The sequence below is a fragment of the Megalobrama amblycephala genome, linkage group LG17, assembly GCF_018812025.1.
Source record: "Megalobrama amblycephala isolate DHTTF-2021 linkage group LG17, ASM1881202v1, whole genome shotgun sequence".
In the NCBI taxonomy this organism is placed as follows: Eukaryota; Metazoa; Chordata; class Actinopteri; order Cypriniformes; family Xenocyprididae; genus Megalobrama; species Megalobrama amblycephala.
Genome location: NC_063060.1, coordinates 18,112,613 through 18,135,146, shown reverse-complemented (window position 1 = coordinate 18,135,146; position 22,534 = coordinate 18,112,613). Strand labels below are relative to the sequence as shown.

The 22,534-nt window shown below is 39.6% G+C and overlaps 2 protein-coding genes across 4 annotated transcripts in view; one reads left to right on the top strand and one right to left on the bottom strand.

Annotated features, from left to right (window-relative positions):
* Window positions 1-16,502, top strand: part of ak5 (adenylate kinase 5) — a 109,766-nt gene extending 93,264 nt beyond the window's left edge. The window contains exons 11-14 of the mRNA XM_048162973.1: window positions 1,771-1,934; window positions 4,944-5,060; window positions 8,346-8,540; window positions 15,814-16,502. Of these exons, the coding sequence (XP_048018930.1) occupies window positions 1,771-1,934; window positions 4,944-5,060; window positions 8,346-8,540; window positions 15,814-15,879 (542 nt within the window). The 3' untranslated portion in view covers window positions 15,880-16,502. The remainder of the gene's footprint in view (window positions 1-1,770; window positions 1,935-4,943; window positions 5,061-8,345; window positions 8,541-15,813) is intronic.
* Window positions 16,503-18,155: 1,653 nt separating this feature from the next.
* zzz3 (zinc finger, ZZ-type containing 3) overlaps window positions 18,156-22,534 on the bottom strand; it is a 33,281-nt gene continuing 28,902 nt past the window's right edge. For all 3 annotated transcript variants that reach the window (XM_048162895.1, XM_048162893.1, XM_048162894.1), the window contains 2 exons: window positions 22,076-22,176; window positions 18,156-19,697 (listed from right to left, as the gene is read on the bottom strand). In XM_048162895.1, coding sequence (XP_048018852.1) covers window positions 19,553-19,697; window positions 22,076-22,176 — 246 coding nt within the window. In that variant the 3' untranslated portion in view covers window positions 18,156-19,552. The remainder of the gene's footprint in view (window positions 19,698-22,075; window positions 22,177-22,534) is intronic.

Genomic DNA, 22,534 nt, shown 5'->3' with positions numbered 1-22,534 from the left:
GGTTTAACTCTGAGATCTTGCCATATTTTATTACCATTTTTTTTTTTTTTTTTAACTATAGTGAATAAACTGGATTAATGAATGAAATGTTCAAGGTGTCTGAATAAATTTTGGTTTGACTGCATGAGACTTCTTTCATGATGAATGGCTATTTAAAGGTGCCCTAGATTATGTTTATAAAAGATGTAATATAAGTCTAAGGTGTCCCCTGAATGTATCTGTGAAGTTTCAGCTCAAAATACCCCATAGATTTTTTTTTAATGAATTTTTTTTAACTGCCTATTTTGGGGCATCATTATAAACGCGCCGATTTTATGCTGCGGCCCCTTTAAATCCCGTGCTCTCCGCCCACAGAGCTCGTGCTTGCCTTAAACAGTGCCTTAACAAAGTTTACACAGCTAATATAACCCTCAAAATGGATCTTTACAAAGTGTTCGTCATGCATGCGGCATGCATGTGTCGGATTATGTGAGTATTGTATACTGTTATATTGTTTACTTCTGATTTTGAATGAGTTTGATAGTGCTCCGTGGCTAACGGCTAATGCTACTCTGTTGGAGAGATTTATAAAGAATTAAGTTGTGTTTATGCATTATACAGACTGCAAGTGTTTAAAAATGAAAATAGCGACGGCTCTCTTGTCTCCGTGAATACAGTAATAACCAATGGTAACTTTAACCACATTTAACAGTACATTAGCAACATGCTAACGAAACATTTAGAAAGACCATTTACAAATATCACTAAAAATATCATGTTATCATGGATCATGTCAGTTATTATTGCTCCATCTGCCATTTTTCGCTGTTGTTCTTGCTTGCTTACCTAGTCTGATGATTTGGTTGTGCACATCCAGACGTTAATACTGGCTGCCCTTGTCTAATGCCTTTTATAATGTTGGAAACGTGGGCTGGCATATGCAAATATTGGGGGCGTACACCCCGACTGTTACGTAACAGTCGGTGTTATGTTGAGATTCGCCTGTTCTTCGGAGGTCTTTTAAACAAATGAGATTTATATAAGAAGGAGGAAACAATGGAGTTTGAGACTCACTGTATGTCATTTCCATGTACTGAACTCTTGTTATTTAACTATGCCAAGATAAATTCAATTTTTCATTTGAGGGCACCTTTAATTCATTCTTAGACAGTGGAGAAAAAACAAAACAAAACATTTTAATAGAGTTAGAATTAAGTTAAATTAGTAACAGTCATTCCACACTAAAATTGAAAATAGCAACAACTATAACATTAGATCAGATAGCAATATTAAGCATGATTTTGAAACAATGAGATTTGTTGGTCACCGGGGCCATCCAGTAAATAGAGTCCAAGCAATAAACAAAATGTTCTGACACTTGTTTTGGCTGGTTGGAACAAAAACACCTTTGCTTTTTGCAGTGATGCTTGGATATTTCAGAAGCATTCTTACAAGTTTGAAAATATGGCTGCCACATCCTCGTCATCAGCGTTATAGACGACATCTGTTAGTTGTAGACTGTTTGGATAGATAAGGGCTGCCCTGAGCTGTGTGCAGAGTCTTAATGAAGGCCTGTGGGAGTTCAGTCAGATGGCAGGGTCGGGGAGAGCTAGAGCATAGCGTGAGGTACAAACCATAAGATATCTACTGATAACCCATCTCACATCTCCCAAGACAGTCAATTACTGGGGATGTGGCCCTTGTTCCCCAGTATTTAGAACAATCTCTCCCATCCATTTTCTTTACAGTTTTTCATTATAGATTTATTCTCAACTTTATCATTCTGACCAGGTGGGCCGGGATCGGGGAAAGCTCTTCAGTCAGAGAAAATAGAGGAGCGGTACAGTTTGAAGCGCCTGTATCCCGGGGACATCCTGTGCAGCGAGTTGCAGTCTCACAGCGAGAGAGGACGGTTTCTCCGAGACCTTCTGGAAAGAGGAGAGCAGCTTCCTGAGGTGCACAATCTCGTTAAAGTCCATTACCGAAAATTACAATGATCAGCTTCTCCTTCACTGGATTTAATGCTTGTGGAACAAACACAGGAAGACACACTATTTCAAAACGCTTCTCAGTGCTTTTAAAGGTGCATTGTGTAAATTTTAGGAGGATCTATTGACAGAAATGCAATTTAATACACATAACTATGTTTTCAGTGGTGTATAAAGACCTTACATAATGAATCGTTATGTTTGTATTACCTTAGAATGAGCCACTTCTGTCTACATACACCATGGATCCCTTTACATGTTAAGTCGCCATTTTGCGTCGGCATGTTTCTACAGTAGCCCTAAATGGACAAACTGTTCTACAGAGTGCATTTCGTCACTATGTTGTTCTTCTTGTTCTTCGCTGGTATTTTTAGAGGCAGCTTGCATCATCACTACTTCGAATACCCACAAAGAAGTAGTATTAATAGTAGTAGTAGTAGTAGTAGTAGTCGTCTGGTTTATTAGAAGCAGAGACCGTTCTTTGGTAGAAGTAAGAAGAAACCTCATTGCTTGACTGGCTACTCTCTTCTGTCTCAGATGACGACATCTTTGTCCTGTGTTGGCCACTGTAGCTTCTCTGTTCTTCAAAGGGAGGGGTGGGTGGTGGACTTACCAATTCGCAACCTCACTGCTAGATGCCGCTAAAATTTAAACACTGCACCTTTAACTTTTAAAGGAGAGAATGTGTATGTATTTTTATATAGCTATGTAAATTAATTTGCATTTGTAGTTTTCTTTCCTGGGTTGGCATATTTCCTATTGAAGCAGAAAGTTGGCCTGGGACATACACTATATTGCCAAAAGTATTGGGACACCCCTCCAAATCATTGAATTCAAGTGTTCCAATCACTTCCACGGCCACAGGTGTATAAAATCAAGCACCTAGGCATGCAGACTGCTTCTACAGACATACACAAGTGTGGTACCATGATAGGTTGCCACCTGTGCAATAAGTCCATTCGTGAAATTTCCTCACTACTAAATATTCCACGGTCAACTGTTAGTGGTATCATAACAAAGGGGAAGCAATTGGGAATAAAACTAATACAACTTGACTGGCCTGCACAGAGTCCTGACCTCAAACCGATAGAACACCTTTGGGATGAATTAGAGAGGAGAATGCGAGTCAGGCCTTCTCGCCAACATCACTACCTGACCTCACAAATGCGCTTCTTGAAGAATGGTCAAAAATTCCCATAAACACACTCCTAAACCTTGTGGAAAGCCTTCCCAGAAGAGTTGAAGCTGTAATAGCTGCAAAGGGTGGGCCAACTCCATATTAAACCCTACAAATTAAGAATGGGATTTCATTAAATTCATGTGCACATAAAGGCAGGCGTCCCAAAACCTTTGGCAATATAGTGTATCTAAGGTCTTCCTTCAAAAAAAATGGCCTTTTAGAAAAAAGAGGCAAATGACAGCTTGTACTATGAAGACACAAATTTAATAAATCTGGACATGCACTACACAAACAATTGGCTTTTGGTAAAAGAAAAAGAATGCACAGCCAAAGATTTTACCAACGTATAGCACAACAAAGATATTTTCATCTTCATGTTGTCGAAAACCGACAGTTGAATCTAAAGAACATTTTTCTTGGACAAAATGTGGGGCTACAAAGTAAATAGAATCCAAGCAATTAAAAAAAAAAAAAAAAGTCCTGCGTCTTGTTTTGATTGCTTGGACACACTTTTACTTTTACTGTGATGCTGGAATTTTCCAGAAGCATTCCTTAAGCATTTGCAATATTTTGGTAAATTTTCCCAGAATAAAAAGACTGTAAAGTTTAAATGTGTTTATCTGCTAAAAGGTAATTTTGTCAGTGTAAGTAGGATTAATCTAGTACAAACTAGTACTGCTACACCACTGTAGCTGGCAACTTACTGCTAAAACATGCTCAGAATTTCAGGAATTAGGAAACATGCGGCTGCTGCAAGGTAAAGTAGGAAGAACCCATAGAGGATCTAGACAGGTGGTGCTGGGGAGGAGGACGGCTTAAGACAATTCTCATGGCACATATTACTGAGCTTGGCTGTCCTGTTGGCTTGGAAGAACCAATCAGCTACTTGCAAGAGTTTCATAACTGAACTATAAATTTATTAAATTTTTTAACAAGGGACAAGAAGTGATAGGGAAAAGTAAGAGATCAATGCCTCCAGTCCAATAACTCTGGAGGTTCACTGTTTAAGTGTTTAATCAAAACGCCCCTAATCAAATTGAAATCTTCAGGATTACTTTAAAATTACAGGCAGGTGTGTTTGATTAGGGATGGAGCTAAAATCGACAGGACAGTGGACATCCATCCTAAGACTTTTAAAATCTTGCAAGTCTTTTAAAGGCTTCATTGATGGTTATGCTAACACGCTGATGTAAAGGTAATGCTATCAGCATCAAACTAGTCTTCAAATAAGAGAAACCCAGACAACTATATCTTTCATTGAGTCCAACTTCTATGCTACATGAACATATGTATTACCATTAGATACAGTAGATTCAGATTCTGTGCTATGTCAAGAATGGAAGGAGGAAGGAGGGTTTTTTTTCTCTGCATGGGGACTGGTACATCATTATAAAGTATATTCCACCATCAGACATTTACAAACACATTTAATTAACCAGTCGTTTCAGTGTCTACACTTCTTTCTTTTTTTTTTGTCAGTAGTGGGATGGGGTCAGCTTGTTTCATCATTTAGAGCTCAGGCTCTTGTTGTTGTGTGTTTTATTTGCTGAGGTTTAAGCATGTGGCTCAGAGAGATTCAGACTTAATCAGATGATTTATGTTGCAATGGTGTTGCTTAGCAACATGACTGTCATTAACATTTGTTGTGAACTACTTTTTGTCGTCTCAGACATGAGACTTCTCACTTCTCATCTAATGTGTGTGTGCATGTTCTTATGCATCCAGCCATTCTCATAGATTGTATATCTCTATGAGAGTGTTCATCTGTTTTTCTCTTCTGTTTGGGTGTGTTTAAGGACACACTGCTGGATCTGTTGTGCGAGGCCATGGCTTCTACTGTGCGTCAGGGGAAGGGCTTCCTGGTCACTGGCTTCCCAAAGAATGTGAAGCAGGCACAAGAATATGAAACCAAGGTCAGTGCTCTTCATGGAAGGACTATGCTATGTTTGCTATGTTTCCATCCACCAATTTTTATATAAACGTGCATAAAAAACATGTGCGCTCAATTGAGTCAGATAAACTTTTTATCCGATAAGAAAGCATGCACATAAACTACGATGGAAACAACAAATTCCTTGATGTGCATCAAAAAAGACCTGACTTTGCAATGGGACGGCATAACTGGACTAACCAGCGGACGGATTTCATTGCACAGCATCTGAAATGTTGTTTTGGTTGTTCTGAAATGCCTAAACAAAGTCTATCATCAAAATGGTTCAGTATAATTACCTCCCACAAGTCTTACATGACTGTGTTTCCAAACAGCAGGTATCCGCCTCAGAGAGCAAGATAACTATATTGCATTTTGTCTGAAAGCTCTGAGACACAAGTAATTTATTATATACAAAATTATTATATACCAACGTGATCTCATGAGAATATGTGTGTATTTTTACATAAAGTGTGGTTCTACCACACGTACATTTACTTAAGTTTTCATACACACAAAAACGTTAAATATTGACGTATTTATGGCACTAAAACTTAATACTTGCGTATTAACAGCAATAAAGCACAAATTATTTACGTATCCAAGTGTGAATGTGTATGAATTCCCATGTATTAATATTAAAATCGTGTTTGAAATTTGTTGCATTCAATTGTCATATCAATACATGTTTTTAGTCTAATTTATTGAATGCCGTTTACTCATCTACTTAATATGAAATAACATTTCTGTTCGTGACTTGTGCTGCAAACTCGTTTCTTCGGATTACATAATGTTAATTAAGACTACACTTTAAAACCTTAAAATGAATAACATTTCTGTAATTTTTTAACCATTTTGTAATATTTAGTTTGTTTGCTGTGCGACACAGAAGGCGTTTTCTCCTATGCAGCGACTGACAATATAATCATAAGATACACCAAAGCACAACATAAATTCACAAATCACATCAATTTTATTTGTTCGCTGTACTCCAAATCTTTAGAATTCATATGATTGTAAGGAACAGGTCCAAATTGAGCCCTTAATCCGGCGATCTTTATCTTCATTCTCAGCAGTGACCGTCACAGTCAAAGCCCGCGCTAGTTATGATTCAAATTTGAAAGTTGCGCCCTCGAGAACAAATAATAATGAAATAAATTATTGTGATTACGCTTGTTTGTCTGTTATTCTTTTATTTATAACAGAATAGTTTTAAAAAATGGTTATGGGTAGGTTTAGGTGTAGGATTAGCGGCTCAAAATATCGTTTTAATGGTATATTTTTACTAAAATTGTCATTTTACTACACATTTCTGTCCATTATGTTTTATTCTTTTAACATTCTGTATAAAATGGGTATGTTTAGGTTTAAGATGGGGTAAGATAGGGATCATACATTTATCTACAAAATGATAAAAGGGAAATTATACATATATATTTATGACATGAAAGATTCGTAAATATTTGACGTTTTTACGTTTTAGTGCTATAAATACATCAATATTGTACGTTTCAGCACCTTTCTAAACATACAAAAATGTACGTTCTGTGTCTATGAAAGTTATGTATTAATACCTACGTATTTACAATGAGACCAGGCTGTATATATTTCTCCTACTGCAGCAACTTCCATTTTTCTTAGTTGTATTTAGCGCTAGTTTATCAGGAAGTGACAGAAGAACTGTGCTTTATTCGCAAATGTTTTTCACAATATTCCAATTTCGCAACAAACACTAAAACACAGTTGCTGTATTATGTTGGCACAAAGACAGAAAGTTGTTATGGAAATATTCTGCAATGGAAGTTTCTCAAAATGAAAAATTTTGTGAAAATTTTCTTCATGTTGTTTTAAAGCCATATGACTATCTTTGTTTTGTAAAACACAAAAAGAAGACCTTTTGAAAAGTGTTCACAACCACAAAAGCAGATTCCAGGTCTTTCAGAGCCATATGATAGCGTTCTTTCAGATACAGGTGGTAAATCCTGTATCATTTGCTGAAAATCTTCCCTCCACTGCAGCTCTCAAATGTCATTTACATTTGAGTACAACCAGGTATAATATCAGTGATGCCAGTCACTTTGTTTCCAAACATGACAGGAAATATGCACAAATGAGATTTGAGAGCTACTTCAGAGGGCAAGATTTCCAAAGATTTGTGTTAAATTTTGATTTGTTTAACACACTAATGGTACATGCTCACTGGCACAGAAGAAACAATTTTTAAATTGTAGAGGTCTGTCAGAACGGAACCTCAAATGTCCTTGCTTGATGAGCAAGAACATGAGCATGTTCATCCACATAAAGCAAGCATGTTTAAAGGATTAGTTCACTTTAAAATGAAAATTACCCCAAGATTTACTCACCCTCAAGCCATCCGAGGTGTATATGGCTTTCTTCTTTCTGATGAACACAATTGAAGTTATATTAATAAATATCCTGATGCGTCCAAGCTTATAATGGCAGTGAGTGGGACCAATGAGTATGAAGCTCGAGAAAGTGCATCCATTCATCATAAACGTACTCCACACGGCTCTGGGTGGGTAAATAAAGGCCAACTAACAGCTTTCCGTAAGGCAGTCTGTTCTTCTGCATCACTTCTTTCATGAGTTAGACACATGATTGGCTGTACCTGCTTCTGTGCATCAAAATGAATATATGAAAATATATATATGTAATTGAACTTTGTTTGGTCACAGTGATGGCTAGTAGTGTGCTCTTTTTTCTTTTATGAATGCAAAAATTCCACATGAATTTTTTTCTCCTGAAATCACTGTGATTTGAATGAAAATTTATTTGATGCCATTACACCAGAATTCTCAACTCAGGTTTGCTTTGTGTTTTGCAGTGTTGAGCAATGTAGCCAATCACAGACATATCTGTTGATTTCATGACGTGGCCAGTGGTCAAAAGCTTTTTGTTCAGAGTTTTTGTTCAGTGCTGAGTTCAGCATGCATGCAAATCCTCTCAATATAACAAAGTGTAGAGACAATGTAAATAAGAGATTATTTATAATTATATACTTCAATTATTATAATATGATTACTTTAATCATGTTTACTATATATGATTACTATGTGAGATTGTGATGAACTAAGAATGAATGCCATATAGGTTTATAGTTTGAGTAAATGATGACAGCATTGGCTTCTTTGGACAATCTATACCTTTAACTCCTACAGAATTCAGCCTCTTATCTGTGTTAACACCTTCAATCACAGTAAATTGTGTCACTGCACCTGATCTGACAGTTTGTGGGTTTGTGTTTCAGATGGGGCAGCCCGACATTGTTCTGTTTCTGGAATGTTCTGCAGACATCATGAGCCAACGGCTGCAGCAGAGGGCTACCTGCAGCCTGCACACTAAAGAAGCCCGAGATAGAGACACTCGTCGTAGAGTGGACGGATTCTGCAGCCTAGTCAGTTCTGTGGTCGGCCACTACGAACACAGAGAAGTTCTGCATAAGGTGAGTGTGGAGAAGCTAAGCTACAGTTAGTATAAGCAGTGATGTTTCAGTATAATTTGGCCATTAAGTGGAGCATTTTGACTGGTTACACTGACCTCAATTTAAGGAGTTCCTCTTAAGACCAGCACAGTGTAGTTTACATCCGTTCTTAAAATATGTCCCTTATCTTGAGTTTTGACTTACACAAAGCACAAAAACACACTCTGATGAGGGAAGCAGTCTTTTAAAGAGTTAGTTGTTGTTCCAAATGACATTTCTTCTTTTGTGGAACATAAAAGAAGATATTTTGAGAAATGGCTCAGTGTTTTTTGTCCATTCAATAGAAGTCAATGGTCAACAACGCTGGTTACCAACATTAATCAAAATATATTCTTGTTGGGCGCAAAGATTGAAAGTCATGCAGGTTAGGAACAACATGATTGTGAGTAAATTATGACAGAATTTTCATTTTTACTGAATCATTACCATGGTACACAAAGAAGCTTCAAAGAATACATTGGTACTATTGGGGTACATGTACATGTACATTTTAATAGCACCATAGTACATTTCAATATTTGGATTTTAAAGTAATCATTTCCAGACCTCAACTCATTGAAATATTACAATCTTAAAGGGTTAGTTCTCCCAAAAATGAAAATTCTGTCATCATTTACTCACCCTCATGTTGTTCTAAACACATAAGTCTTTAGTTCATCTTCGGAACACAAATATAGATATTTAATGAAATCTGAGAGATTTCTGTCCCTCCATTGACAGTCTACGCAACTACCACTTCGACGCTTCAAAAATTCATAAAGAGATCGTAAAACTAATCCATATGTATCGAGCAGTTTAGTCCAAATTATCTGAAGATACTCAATCATTTAATGTGATGAACAGATTGAATTTAGGCTTTTATTCACATATATACATTCATCAATGCACACATCAGTTTTGGTAAATGGAAGCTCAAGCATGCTTGCTTGACATGTGAGAACCAATTGAGGTTCATTCCTGTGTGTCACGCAGCACGTTCCCTTTCGAGGGAACTCGCACTGCGTCAAGTCACTCTTCGAGGAGAGTGATCAGGCTCACATTCCCTGCGGTTCTGGCCCCGCTGCTGCCGAGGCAGCAAGGAAGCTGAAATTGTGGGTTTCACAAATGGATCTCTAAGAGGGGTTAGAGATGGGCACTGCCTTTTCTCTGCCTTCACCTGGGGGATCCAGCGCTCTCTTGCTGGGATTGAAAGCCTGTGCTGTGGCTTCTTCCACACAGGGAGAGAGCCCGGTGCTTCAGCTATCCAGCTCTGAGGAGGTGGATGTGTTGAGCATTGAGGCTAGGGATATAGAAGGTTCACCACTTCCATCCCCAGCATACGAGGAGCTGGTGGATGTTGTTACTCATGCTGTCTCAAAGTTAAACATCGATTGGCAAGCTGAGAAACAGGGTGCTCGTCCGAAAAGCAAACTGGATGACCGCTTTCTGTCAACAAAAATTTCCCCCGTACCTCCACCACGGGGCCTTCCGTTCTTTCCCGACCTCCACAAAGAAATATCAATGTCAAGGATCAAGCCATACTCGTTCCGTCCTTTCAGCCCCCAAGTGCATGTTTATTCAGATATAAGGGGGTTGAAAGTGTATGGCTATGGGGCGATGCCTAAGGTGGAACAGACGCTTGCAAGCTATCTGTGTCCGAGTTCAGCATCATCCCTGAAGGCCCCAACGCTGCCCACTAAGCCCCTAAGAACATCTTCAGTGCTAGTGGGTAAAGTGTATGTGACGCATGTCTGCACACAATGTCTATTCTGCTGAGGGACCTGGATTATGGTGAGTGGGGTAAGGCCCAACGCAGTTCAAGAATTTCATCGGGTCACAGATTTGTCTCTCTGGGCCACCAAGGAGACCGCTAGAGCTATTGGGTGGCCTATGCTTAATCTGTCTGAAATAAAAGAGAAAGACAGAGCCTTTCTGCTTGATGCTCCGCTTTTGCAACACCATGAATATGGTCGTCAAAAGGTTTCAGGAGGCCAAAAAGTAGGCGGCAGCATTCAAGCACTTCCTCCCTCACCGTCCCCAACCCTCTGGGGCTGCTGGGTGTGAGCAGCCCCAGCCGTCAAGCTCCTTGTACAGGACACAACTATCCTGTGTGACATTGTCATAAGAGAGTGTCGCTTCATGTACCCCTCCATAGAAATCATGGGGGTGGGGAAGGTGAATCTGAGGACCGTTCCGCTAAAAAGAAGTCCTGATGCCAGTGGCGTCAGACTTCTGAGGGCAGCCCCTTCTGGGGTGGAGCAGTGTACACCTCATTATACGGTGCCGGCGCCACTTCGGTGCCCTCAGGAGGCAGTTCTGCCAACCCCGCCACCCCTGGTGCCTCGAGGTGCAGCGGATTTCAGCAAGCTTTTGACCCAAGGTTCACCACAATACGTTGCATCAGGCTTGCATCCAGGCTCTGGTGATAGAACAAGAAGTAAAATCTCTATTAGCAAAGGAAGCTATTGAACAGGTTCCTCCGCCTGACAGAGAGTCCAGATTTTACAGCGGTACTTCATTTTTCCCAAGAAGGATAGAGGGTTGCGTCCTATATTAGATCTTCGTCATCTGAATCGTTCAGTCAAGAAGCTCAAGTTCAAGATGTTGACTTTGAAGCAGATCATGACTCAGATCTGATCTGAGGACTGGTTTGTCACGATAGATCTAAAGGACACATACTTCAATGTCTCCATCCTTGCACAACACAGGAAGTTCCTGAGTTTTGCTTTCGGGGTTGAAGCATACCAGTATCGGATTCTTCCTTTCAGTCTAGCTCTATCAACCCGCACGTTCACGAAATGCATGGATGCAGCTCTGGCGCCGCTCAGACTGCAAGGAATTCACATTCTGAACTAAATAGACAACTGGCTTATTCTAGAGCAGTCAGAGCGGATGGCGGTTCAGCATCAAAATGTCATTCTCACCCACATGAAAAAGTTGGGGTTGAGACTGAATGCCAAGAAGAGTGTGCTTTCTTCAGCTCAGAGGACCACTTATCTTTTCTCTTCCTCACAGTCGTAAAGGGATAAAGCTAAGCTAGGCACTGTGAGACAGTTTCAGAGACTGTTGGGTCTGATAGCAGCTATATCCAATGTGATACCTTTTGGCCTGCTGTACATGAGACCCTTACAGTGGTGGTTCAAGACCAAAGGGTTTTCACCAAGGGGGAACCCACTTCGTATGATCAAGGTCATGCGCAGGTGTCTCTGTGGCTTGGTTATATGGAGGAAGCCTTGGTTCTTGGCCCAGGGTCCTGTGATAGAAGCTCATTGTTATCATGTGGTCTCTTACATATATCATCAGGGGGGTCTGCGTTTGCGTACTAGGTCCTCCTGTGGTCCCTAGAGAAGTTGCTCTCTCTGAGAGCATTATACATCCCGGGGGACCAAAACATAGGAGCAGACATCGCTGTCGAGACAGGGGCTGAGGGCCGGAGAATGGAGACTTCACCCCGAGGTGGTGGAGCATATATGGGAGGTTTATGGCCAAGCAGAAGTGGATCTTTTTTGCGTCTCAGGATACAACGCACTGTCCACTTTGGTTCTCCCTGACACACTGGGGCTGGACGCTATGGTACAGACATGGCCAAGGCTAGGTCTGTAAGCTTTTCCCCTGATTGCTCTGCTCCTAGGAGTTCAGGAGAAGGTCCGCCTGGACGGAATAAGGGTGTGCTCACAATACGCAATCTAAACCGTGGCCGAGCACGTTTGACCCACAGAGCACGGTTCAGTTGGGCTTGAGCGCGGTACACATGCAGTGTGATCGCTAACCGCACCGGAATACAGAACAGCTACTACTTTTATGTGCGCTACTGTCAAACATATGACAGCAAACATCTTTATCACTACTTGGATAGTACACTTTTCAATTAATTTATTTAATTTAAGTGTATTTGTGTTTATTACAGTTCTGGTTCTCACCTTATTGATGAACAGGAATTGTAGTTTGCGAGAAAAGCTGAAAATTCCTCCATTAATGTCAGCTGCCTTCGTAATAATCCTCTGATATGTGCAAGTGAAAATTGCTGAGCAGCATAAATGATAGATCTGTTTGGCAGTATCTTAGCGAAAGTGCTTTTCTTCCTGTTTTCTCCCATACAAAAAGTTGCATCAAATATGACGTAAGCATGCTCCGGCACGTTAAGTGCAATGTGAGTGCAGGCCAGCAGGGGAGTGGGGACCGAATGTCCCTGCCAGTGTGTACAGTCATAGAAAACAGTGCGTTCCAATTTCAAAGACGTGGCGCGGCGCGGCGCTGAGCTTCGCGTCCAGTGTGTGATCCCCTTAAGTCTACTACTAGTAGTGTCCCTCCTCTACGGTTCTTCCTTGGAGATTCTGGTCAGGAGGGACCTTCTGTCTCAAGCGGGAGGCATGATCCTTCACCCCCACCCAGAGATATGGAACCTGAGGGTTTGGCCTCTGATGGGGCCCATTTCATAGACTTCTTTAGAGGTTGTGGAGACCATATTTCACTTGAGAGCTCTATCCAAGAGGAAACTTTATGCCCTAAAGTGGAGAGTCTTCACTTCTTGGTGCAGAATGCATCAGTGGGATCCACTTGGTTGTCCGGTTGATTCAGTGCTAGAGTTTCTGCAAAATCGTTTTTCTGCAGGGCTATCTCCGTCCACACTAAAGGTTTATATGGTGGCCACAGCTGCTTACCATGTTCTATTGGGTTGTGTATCTGTGGGGAGGAACCCGGTGGTGACATGTTTCTTTTGTGGCGCTTTGAGCTCTGGCACTAGAGTTCCAGCTTGGGACCTGGCTATTGTGCTAGAAGGTTTATCTGCGGCTCCCTTTGAGTCCCTTGATACTGTTCCAGAAATGTTTCTGGCCTTAAAAACAGTGTCCTTGCTAGCCATATCTTCTCTTAAAAGAGTAGGAGATCTCCAGGCCTTGTTGGTATCAGGGATGGTCAAGGCACTCCTTTACCCAAAGCTGGGCTATGTCTCTAAGGTGCCAACCAATGTTCCAGGGCCTATTGTTTTGCAAGCCTTCTGCCCTCCTCCTTTAAGAGATCAGGACCAGGAAAAGCTGAACCTTGTGTGTGCAGTGAGAGTGCTGGATACTTATGTCCACAGAGCTGCCCTGTGGAGGAAAACCGATCAGCTATTTGTCTGCTTTGGATCGCTTAAAAAGGGGCTCTTACATCCAAACAGACAGTCAGCAAGTGGATAGTTGAGCCTATTTCTCTTGCTTATGAGGTCTCTGGCCAGATATCACCTTTGGCACTCAGAGCTCATTCTATTAGGAGTATGGCGACCTCCAAGGCCTTAATTTCAGGAACTTGTAAGTATGGCTTTTGGGCATTATTGTTCCCAAAGCAACCTTGACGCAGTGCAACCCAGGTGAAAAAAAAGTACATTTCTATAATATACTTAAAGTGCTCTATTTTCGTGCACTAATTTTGTACTTAATATACTGAAAATTCTTCTTTAGTACTTTTTAAGATCATCTTAAAAACATCTAAGTGTACTCAACTGTGCTATTTTGAGACAGCATGAAATATGAATTAAAATGTGCTTTTAATGTACTATCTCTGCATTTAAAAAATGTATTTAGATTCCACTTAAAGTACATTTGAACCCATAGTGTACTGCAAGTGGTACACCTCGCTGACGCCAGACAAATATCTAGCATGCTAAATATCTGGAGCTATCGGCCGACTTGATATCCTGTGGTGTCACGTGTTGCGACGCAGCAGCCAATGAAATATGAACTGATGTCTATAGAAGCAGCAATAACAATCCATTCAAATATAATTTGCCAACATTTATTCAGATCAGATACACATTGTGTAAGTAACTATAAAGCTCACTCACTCTATTGTTCTCCCAGTTCACCGGCCACATGTATTTCAGGACAAATGGATGAATTCAAGTTATATATTAAGATCAAGGTTATTATATAGGTTATATAGTGACAAAACACTCACTTGCACATATTTAAGAATCGGAATATCAGATAGGTGAGAAAAGCAATACATCTGTCATACAGTGTGGCCGGCTGGTCGCGGTTTGTCACGTGACCAGCATGATGCGTCGTCTAGGAAACAATAAAGGGAAACGTTCTAAAATAACGCCTTAACTCTGGGAGGTCAGCCAGAATGTTTTAAAGTTATGTGTGAAAGGGTTATTTTAATTTTAATTAAATTTAATTCAAAAATTAATCTAATTTCCTCCCAACATCCATTTTCAAAAAAAGTTGTTGGGTGACAGTTGTCGTCAGCTCATGTAGTGTGTGTAACATCCTGTTGCAGATCATTTACATAGTGTCACGTAGTGTGAACACCACAACCATTTCAAGTCACGTAGTCTGAACAGCACAGCGATCTGCTGATGTTTAAAGTCCTGTAGTGTAAACTTGGCTTAAGATGTCTGAGCTTCCGCGAGAACCACTGAGGTTTGTTCTCGCGCATCAAGCATGCACGGTTGAGCTTCTGTTTATGTTCGCTGATCAATATTTATATATGAATAAAAGCCTATATTCAATCTGTTCGTTGTATAAAGCGATCAAGTCTGTTCAGTCCAGATATGGATTAGTTTTGTGATCTCTTTATGAACTTTTTGAAGTGACAAATGGTGTAGATAAATGAAAGTCTTATGGCTTTGGAACGAGTAATTGATGACATTTTTTTTCATTATTGGGTAACCCTTTAAAAGATGTTAGATTTCTATAATGAACAGTTATTTTTCTAGTTATGCTCTGAAATATTTAATTGGTAGATATTTCTCTTTGAGCAGTTCACCCACCGAGTAATTTAAAGATAACCATTCAAATATATTCATTTAAAGGATTAGTAACTTGCATACAAATGTAAATCCACCACAGCAATATCTATAAAATACTTTTTAATGGAAATGTAATTGATATTTATAGCTCAAAAGCTGGGTAGCCATTTTTTTTTTTTAAATATGTATTTTTTTTAAATTATTTTTATATAAAAGAATGGCTTGCAGTTCATGCCAAATTACCACAGCAAAAAATAAATAAATGATAAATCATTCATAGTAATAATAATTTCATGTTTACTGGTGGAAAATACTTTTAATAGAACAAAATGTATTACACTATAATCTGATGATCCAGTGATGACAGATGAACCGGTGTCTCTATATATCATGAGAGTGAACGCATTCAGAGCAGCTGCATGTTTGTGGGATTTATTAACGCTGTATGACAGTTCTCCTGTGGGTTGATGCCCTACTTTTCAGCTTATGATTTCTAACAGCCGTGTTATGTGTGCGTATATGTAGATTGATGCCGAACAGCCCCCGGAAGACGTCTTTGAGCAGATCTGCCTCGTCTTGGACTCCTGCTAGAGAGCTTGGACTCACACTGCCCCCTGGAGGAAAAAAACATCACCTACAGCTTCACTGCTGACTAACTCACATTTACACACTACAGTTCGTCGCACACACGCACGTCTGTGATTACAGCTTCTGTATGGCACGTCTACTTGGAAAACTACCAGCCAGCAATTGGCACCTGTTCATTTCACACGATCGTTGTTCACTGTAAATACCAGACCAATAAATCAACAGTGTTTATCTCTTGGTATCTAACCTGTATGCTTATGCTTAAGCTAGCTTTCAGCTCCATAAAACATGGAAAGATGGTTATTTACTACTGTCTGGTGCTGTTTTGGTGTTTTTGGACTCGATCAGTATCCTTGAGCACTGAAATCAGCAAAATTGAGAAGCATGAAGAATTGGCCGCTGGAGAGCATTTTTATATTTTAAATTAATGCATTATATCGTGCTAAGCGTGCCAGAATAGTGATTTACTGTAGTTGAAGCAGAAATGAATGAGCTGGAAAGGAAAATGATTTGAATTTCAGTCTGGCTTTTACAGGTGCAATGAATCAATGAATTTCACATTGAGGTCTGATAACTGTATTCGTCTTTATCAACTAGAGTGAAATAAAGACATTTCATATGTTTAATTGATTCATTTTTTTCTTTAAAGGCAGAAGCTGTGTGCTAGAATGATGTTTTCATTTTAGTTAATTGTATGTGTGGGTAGGAAGAGGAATGCGCAAATCATTGAAGGGAAAAGAACTGCAAGTGCAGAAAGCAATTTACTCTAGCAGCACCAAAATTTCAAGCACGTGGTAAAGCATATGAAAACATCAATGACAGTATTTTTAGTCCATTACTATGCAAAAGTACATTTGTCTCCATTACATTTTATATATAATAATACATGCCAAATCTCATTGTTTTGAGAGAAATCAAGATCTGCAACATCCAAATCATTTGAGCCAAGTCTTTTACACGGACTGGTTTACAAATCGCATTGAGTGATTCATTAGTGAATTTGACTAATCTGATTGCAGCAGCACTAATTTAATGACCCAGGTGAAGTGAGTTAACAAATAATTGAATTGGTCTTGTCCAGTACAAACACGATCCTCAAAGCTCGACATCTCATCTCTGATGACGTGTACACTGGCGCGAGGGCGGTACAATTTTCACATTTCCAGGGTTCTCAGAAGCGGAAGTAGTTGCGTAACTATAGTGGTAAACGGGAGAAAACAGCAAATATATTTTTTGTGCTCCCATTTGCTCCAATAGCAAAAGAAAAAAGTTTCTACGACCAAATAAGGGAAAAATATAGTGATTGATTACAGCAAAAAATTTACCATTGTTGTGCCAAATTCCGACATCTGTTCAATTATTACCCCCCTGAGTCCTAGGGTACATTTACACAACAACGTGTATGTATATATATATATATATATATATATATATATATATATATATATATATATATATACTATCTATCATGATGCCAGGCCAGTAGTTGGCGATGTCACTTTGTAAAGAAAAACTACGCGCATTCTTTTACAGAGCACTCGCGCCAAACGTGCATGCCTATAAACTGAACACATTTAAACACGTGCATGCCGTCACGTTTTCACAGATACGAGTTTTTGTCGTTGTTTACATGGAGATGATAACGGTATCGTTTTCAAAAACTTTCACTTTGAAACATGTTTTCAAAAGTTTGCATTTTCAGGCTTCCAAAATGCCGTTGTCGTGTAAATTAATGCCCAAAGCGCATAAAGTTTTCAGTCTTTAGTTGAAAACAGTGTCGTGTAAATATCCCCCAGATACAGCTAAGTTTAGGATTAGGTGTGGGGGCGGGGTTAGGATAAGGCAATCAGGTAATTTGGCACTGAGTTAAAATTCGGCACAACACCGTCACACCCTCATCTGATTGGATGCTTGTGGTTTGCTATTGCTGTGATCTCCTGTCAGGCTGTCCTGCCCTCATGCCAGTAAACACATTATCAGAAAAGTGATGTTGCTGCAAGAGGGAGGGGAAGATATTTTAACTAAAGATTACGAGGACGCATGATTAAAAAAAAATAATAATAAAATTATATATATATATATATATATATATATATATATTCATGGATCATTTGATAAATACTGAATTATTCCATAAAAAATGCCCCTAAATTTGACAAATTTCAGAGACGAATGGACACATTTACAATAACGTACCACCCTTATTAGTCTTTCTTTACATATAAGATTTTAAGAAGAGAAATGAATCAAAAAGATAAATCAATACCCGAGCCATGTGGTGTAGAAAGACTTTTCACATACTTTTATTTCCACAGTTCTCCTCTAACATTTTTTACATTATTTAAGAACAGACTGTTATACACAGATACTGAAGCAGGTCAAGGGAGGGGAGGTGAACAGAACAGAACCCAATACAAAATGGTCTACTCAAAGCACAACAAAATGTATGTGTATAAAATAACGTGGGAGTGCCGCACGTGCGACGCCACCAACTCGATTTCTTGTTATTCTTTGTCTTTTAAATAGATTAATAAAAATACAATCTTTTCATGGACCGTGAGGAAACTGCGAAAATTAGAGGGATCTAAAGGCGTGATGATGGTTGGGCAGTTTTTCACAGAGGGCAAACGTGCCACGAGTTCTTTATTTTCTTCTTCTAAAACAAGTGGCCAGGTTTGAATCAACTGGACAGGGAAGAAAAAAATGGCACACGGCAACTACCACTGGCTACTTTTCACCATATATTTGAATACTCCACATGATCAACAACAGTACACATTGAGAGAAAAGAAAAGAAAGCTCTCTGCGAGCGCAGAGAGCGTGATAACGCCTTCCGGATCTCAGCTGGTCTTCTCCGTGCTGTAGTGCTTTGAGGTTTGGGAACCTATCGGGTTAAGTGGAGTGGGTTTTTCAAATCGGCGTTTAAAAAACAGGAAATGAACGTAAATAAAGTGACAACATCATGTAACGGTCGTAAGAGGAAACAAAGAGCAGCTTCTAGTGAAAATGGTAGCCCATGGCAAGAGACACGTATGGGGTCTGTCAGCTGGGATTTCCCCCCCCCCCCCCGTTTAGAACGTCGGAGTTGTGAGCGAACTTCCTTGATTGGTTAAAAACCTGGTATGAATCAAAGACAACAGTCTCAGCACCAAGTTCCATTCCTTGTATTCCCACCTCACGAAAAGAGCTCACACACAAAGCTTCACTTATAAATATTTCAACTACAGACAACATTTTGCACTTTAACACGAGTCTGCCCTCCGCCGATGATTCCAGAGCCGAACGCTCCTCTGAGAGGTGCGTTGCTGACACCCGTCACTCAAACGGCAGAACAAAGGGAGACGTCGAGTTGCCTTCTAAATGTCCTGGGATTGGGAATGTCGGTGCGCCTTTTCTTCCTTTCATTCTTTCCTCTCGTTTCTTTTGATTTGAGATAGTGTTACTTGACGAGACCTGGTAAGGTTTGACAACCGCGGCAGGGTGTTGCCCCCTCCCTCCCACGAACCCTCCCCCACCCCACCCCCCTCCAGCAGCGGGTCGGGGCGAGGTGCAGCACATCTGCGGTACCCTCTCGCCCAGACATAAGCATTTCTTTGACTTGGATGATGGAGCCATGCACAGAATGCCCTGGGGGCTGCTGCCCAGCCCTGGATACTAGCGCTGGAGCACGTCCCTGTCATCTGTTGGCAGGGAAGTAGTTGGGGTCCAGGTAGTTGTAGCCTGTGCTCTGCGGTAAGCAGTAGTCTTTGTCCAGGAAGGTTTCGGCCTGGCAGACTGGCTCCAGTCTGTGTGTGGGCTTGTGGGTCTCGGTTTTGAACAAACTGAAGGGGCAAACAGAACGGTGTGTGGTTAGGACAAGACTGCTGTGCCAACGTTCTAGTTAAAACCGAATAGGAAATTTTGTGCACAAACTAAAAGAACTGTGCAAAGCCGCCTTTGATTCTCCAATGGAATCGTAAATGGAAGAGATTTCCTGTGTCAAGAATTGCAAATAAAACAAATCATTAAATGGATGAAGTATGAATAGTATCATCACTGCAGCACTGACCAGAACTCAATGGAGTCTTTCTATCTTAAATGCTTTGATATCAGTCCACAACGTTTTCAACGCTCGGATTCCAGAAGTAAATGCTTCCTTAAAAGGATTAGTTCACCTTCAAATACAATTTTCCTGATAATTTACTCACCCCCATGTCATCCAAGATGTTCATGTCTTTCTTTCTTTTTTTTCAGTTGAAAAGAAATTAAGGTTTTTGATGAAAACATTTTTGAAGAATACGAAAGTGCTGTTTTGGCGGAAGCACTTGGAAGGCGATCATTTGTTTATGTAAAGCATTTACATTTTTTTTCGAAAATGATAGATCGTTTCACTAGTTAAGACCCTTATTCCTCGTCTGGTATCCTTTAAAGCCCTCTGAAGCTGCATTGAAACTGTAATTTTGACCTTCAACCGTTTGGAGGCCATTGAAGTCCACTATAAGGAGAATAATCCTGGAATGTTTTCATCAAAAACCTTAATTTCTTTTCGACTGAAGAAAGACAGACATGAACATCTTGGATGACATGGGGGTGAGTAAATTATCAGGAAAATTTTATTTGAAAGTGAACTAATCCTTTAATTTTCTCCATAGGGTAATTGATTTTTAACAATAACTTATAAACCTTTAAAAGATAGTTTAGTTCCAAGGTATATCGATGGTATATGCTTTTGTTGAAGCCATCCACTTGTATTATTTCAACTTATTTTTAAAATAAACATGTTTGGAAACACTACATTACCCATGAAGCTGTACAGAAAATTCCACCAATCATGAGTTGAGGCAAGCAAATTACGTCAAAAGAGCGAAACTGTAATCGAGTCTGTCTCACTAAGCCAGAAAAATACTTAAGTTTATTGGAATATATACATAGAAATATTTATGTCATTTGCAATGCTTCATGGGATTGTAGTTTTTCCTCAAAGTCCGTCTTGTAGCTTTGTCTTTTTGTCTGATTTTCAAATACTTTTTTGCTTCAACTAAAAGTTAGTAATGTTGTGATTCACCTTGTAGCTGGTTTGCTTGGTTCGTGACTTAAAGGATTAGTCCACTTTTAAATACACTTTTCCTGATAAATTTACTCACCCCCATGTCATCCAAGATGTTCATGTCTTTCTTTCGTCAGTCGAAAAGAAATGAAGGTTTTTGAGGAAAACATTCCAGGATTTTTCTCCTTACAGTGGATTTCAATGGCTACCAACAGATTGAAGGTCAAAATTAGTTTCAGTGCAGCTTCAAGGGCTTTAAACGATCCCAGATGAGTAATAAGGGTCTTATCTAGCGAATCGATCGGTCATTTTCGAAAAAAATACAACCGTTTATGCTTTATAAACAAAATATCGCATTGAACATACTTTCCGCTTCCACATTCTTCATAACGCTTACGCTGAATATCCTTCCCTATTCAAGTTACGGAAAAACGAAACTGGCGCCGCGTTCGTTCCGTAAGTAGAATAGGGAAGGCGTAGAACATTCAGCGTAAGCGTTATGAAGAATGTGGAAGCGGAAAGTACGTTCAATGCGATATTTTGTTTATAAAGCATAAACGGTTGTATTTTTTTTCGAAAATGACTGATCGATTCGCTAGATAAGACCCTTATTACTCATCTGGGATCGTTTAAAGCCCTTGAAGCTGCACTGAAACTGTAATTTTGACCTTCAATCTGTTGGTAGCCATTGAAATCCACTGTAAGGAGAAAAATCCTGGAATGTTTTCATCAAAAACCTTCATTTCTTTTCGACTGACGAAAGAAAGACATGAACATCTTGGGTGACATGGGGGTGAGTAAATTTATCAGGAAAAGTGTATTTAAAAGTGGACTAATCCTTTAAACACTTTAATACTTCTGAAAACAATAACACTGAAAAAGTGGGAGGGCACTAATGCAATTCATAAGGCCCCCCCAAAAAATCAAAAAAGCATATGCAGGCCAAAATGACTATTTAAATGAACATCAAATAACATTTAGGTCTATATTTGGGTTGCAGCAATATTTCCAATACAATGTTTATACGCATACAAGCACAGAGTCAACATAACTCTGAGAATTTGTGTTTCTCCTTAGCTATCACATTGTGACTTTATACATTTAAATCCAATCCCACTGTGAGGTGACTAAAGATCCCCAGCTCCATGTATATTTAGTTAGGCTGTGACTCACCAGTCGGAGCAGGTACTGCAGAAGTCTATGGCGTTGTCCTGCGGGCAGTCCTGACAGTGCCACCGTACGCCCTGGATGGGCTCCATGCCACACATGTCACACTGAGCAAGAATTACATGCAAACATGAAAAGTGCTGAACATGACAAAAAGTCACATTATGCTATTATACAGTTAACTAACAGTCATAAAAGCCTTTGTACTTCACGGCTCAGATTTGCATAAAAGAGAGATGGCTTTTATCACTTGAAATAGTTCACTCATAAAAGAAATGTACTCATGTTGTTTCCAAACCTGTACAACTTACTATCTCCGGTGGAACACAAGACAAGATATTTTGAAACTTTATTTTTTTTGTCCAATGTTTAAGTATTCTTCAAAATATCTGCTTTTGTTTTCCAAAAAGTTAAGTAATGCATGTTTGTAGGGCTGGGCAGTATGACAATATATATATATATATA